Source organism: Callionymus lyra, chromosome 18 (genome assembly GCF_982586985.1).
Source record: "Callionymus lyra chromosome 18, fCalLyr1.hap1.1, whole genome shotgun sequence".
Taxonomy (NCBI): Eukaryota; Metazoa; Chordata; class Actinopteri; order Syngnathiformes; family Callionymidae; genus Callionymus; species Callionymus lyra.
Genome location: NC_141835.1, coordinates 6,442,060 through 6,444,675, shown reverse-complemented (window position 1 = coordinate 6,444,675; position 2,616 = coordinate 6,442,060). Strand labels below are relative to the sequence as shown.

Here is a 2,616-nt window from a genome sequence, read left to right as displayed (position 1 = left end):
AAATACGCTCACACAAGCATGCAAACACATTTTTAACTGAAGTACACACACTTCCAAGTACACAATAAACCCAACACACACAAAAAACGTTGTTCAACAACTTTTTCAACAGAATTACCCGACCGATCAACAGTGTCTCTCCTTCTCGCCTGTTGACACAAATGATCAGATTAAGCGCACACAAAGAACTACTGACTCACACATTGTATACAAACTGTCATAATGAATCACTTCCTGTTTGGTATCCAAACAAACACACAACTGTTTTTCCATCTCTTTAATGACATCATCGCAGATATACATATATGTACAGAGTTGTGTGTAACATAAATTAATAAATACACAATAGTTCACACACCAGTGTCACCAGCGTTCGCGACATCACAAGTCGTCCGTTAAAATGGACTCGTACAGTTTCTCCAGACGTGGGTCCAAACCCGACGAGACCCAACAGTATCCGTCAGTCGTGACGTTCTTCTTGGCTTCCTTCTCGGAGAGTCTACACCGGTAGATCGCTATGGCGACCGTCGCGGCGACCAGAAGCAGCAGAGGCAGAACCGACCCGAGCACGCAGACCAGGACCTTGGTGTTGACGGTCTCGGAGAATTTAACCGCCGAAGTTGCGTTGCCGTCCCGCGTGGAGTTGCGCGGGTCCGGCGGCGTCACGTCGGTGACGGTCGAGAGGTGCTGCACTTCTTCGGGAAGTTCCGTGATGTTTTCGGGAGGAGCGTCGGGAACGACGCCGTCGGGAACGCAGGCGTGTCCCGAGGGGGTCAGGTGGAAGTGGCGGGGGCAGGTGCAGACGTACCCGCCGTCCGTGCGCACGCAGTCGAACACGCAGCCCTTGCACGCGTCGACGTCCTCGCAGGAGTAGCCGTCGCGTGCGAGAGCGAAGCCTTCGTCGCAGGCGCAGGAAAAAGATCCGAATGTGTTCCAGCATTTCTGTGCACACCTGGAATCCCGACACTCGTCCACGTCCGTGCATTCTCCGTCCGCCATTTTGAACCCGGCCTCACACTCGCACCTGTACCCTCCTGGCGTGTTGACGCAGATCTGACCCGGACACGCTTGCGATTGGCACTCGTCAACATCGGAGCAGCTGCGGTTGTTCGCGTCCAGCCGGAAACCGACTTCGCACTCGCAGGAGAAACCGAACCCGTCGCCCGCGCACCGGTGCTCGCACGGCTTCCCCGCGCATCGGTCGCGGGTCCGACACGAAAACCCGTCGCCGTCCAGGTCGTACCCGTCTCCACAGGAGCATCGGACGCCCTCCGCCTCCGGGTGGCACCCATGTTCACACCCGCCGTTGTTGGCGGCGCAGCTCTCTTGTTTACAAAACGGGCCTGGGATGGTCCACTGGTCGGTGCCGGCGCACACGGATTTGTAACCCTGGTGGTCCCCGCATGTTATGTTGGCATACGTCCCGAGGGGTAACGACTCCATGGTGCTTTTCAGGGGCTCCTCTGAGAAAGGCGCGGTGTACGCCACGAGTCCCGACCCGAGCAGCGTCAGAGCCTTGCACATCCCCCTGAAGTAGAATTTGCAGATGAAATAATTCCGGATTCTACATGTTCCGGAGACCCACTTGAGCTCCCCCGTGACGGAGTAACTGAGTCGCACACATCTCTCCATGCACGTGTCCACGGGCTCCTTCTCCCAGTTGGAGTAGCTGGATCCCGCCTCGCCCGAAACCCACTTGAACCCTCTGAGAGGTTCACCGGCCAGGACGCAGTCCCCCTTGTGGAGCTTGAGTCCGATCCAGAACTTCCTCGCCCGGTCTCGACTGCGTGAGAGAAGCGTCCGCAGCACGTCCTCTTCCTGTGGGTCCCTGACAGTCATTAGATAGCCGCCGTTGTGGAAACAGTTGCTGGCCGCCTTGTTGAAGCTCACCTCGACCATATGGAGCGTGTAACACGCGTCGGAGGTGCACAGAGTTCCATCGTCCGCCCCGGAGGACGGAAAAACGAGCAGCAGGAAAACCCAAAGCATAGTCGCCGCCGAACCGGACCTTTCAGAAGTTTTAAAAAACCGTCTCAGCGAGAGACAAACAAGTGTTGTTGGAGCGAGAGCAACATTCCCGCGCCCGGTATCCTGTGTGACTCTCCAGCTCCAGGAGGAAATCATGTTTAAGCTCCACTTCTTTCTCTTGCCCCCCCTCGCAGACCGGTTCCGTTTCAAGGCAGAAAACAATGGCCAGCTCAGGAGTGTTTTGACTGGCTGTCCAGATGTCTCCGGCCCCACAACAGACTCCCTGATTCCACAGACACACAGAGGCACAGACATCCATCTGAATATAACTAATGTTTGATTCCTGGGAGAAATAAATAACAAACATTATTTGCATTTAGAATTTTTCTCAATTAAATCAATAATAAAAAATTGAAAAATCTATAATTAGTGATTATGACATAAGATAGTGAATACATTTATACAATTGTATTTAAATTAGTCCAAAGACCTGCAACATCAACTTGCTGCAGATGGTGTCACTGAGCATCGTTCAACTATTCAGCGCACTTTACACAAGGAGATGCTTTATGAAGGAGTAATGCGGAAAAAGCCTTTTCTCTGCACACGCCACAAACGGGGTCGCTTGAGGTATGCTAAAGCACATTT

The 2,616-nt window shown here is 53.4% G+C and overlaps 1 protein-coding gene across 1 annotated transcript; it reads right to left on the bottom strand.

Moving 5' to 3' along the window:
- Positions 1-296: 296 nt before the first annotated feature.
- On the bottom strand, positions 297-2,099 carry cd93 (CD93 molecule). Its single transcript, XM_087780193.1, has 2 exons — positions 1,891-2,099; positions 297-1,818 (listed from the first exon to the last, which is right to left on the bottom strand). The coding sequence occupies exons 1-2, from the start codon at positions 1,987-1,989 to the stop codon at positions 382-384; spliced, it is 1,536 nt and encodes a 511-aa protein (XP_087636319.1). The 5' UTR covers positions 1,990-2,099; the 3' UTR covers positions 297-381.
- Positions 2,100-2,616: the final 517 nt, after the last annotated feature.

Coding starts and splice junctions, on each gene's coding strand:
- cd93 (XM_087780193.1), bottom strand. CDS start 1,989: ATGCTTTGGGTTTTCCTGCTGCTCGTTTTTCCGTCCTCCGGGGCGGAC. Junction 1,819..1,890: donor ACACGCTCCATATGGTCGAG/GTGAGCTTCAAC, acceptor AGGGACCCACAG/GAAGAGGACGTGCTGCGGAC.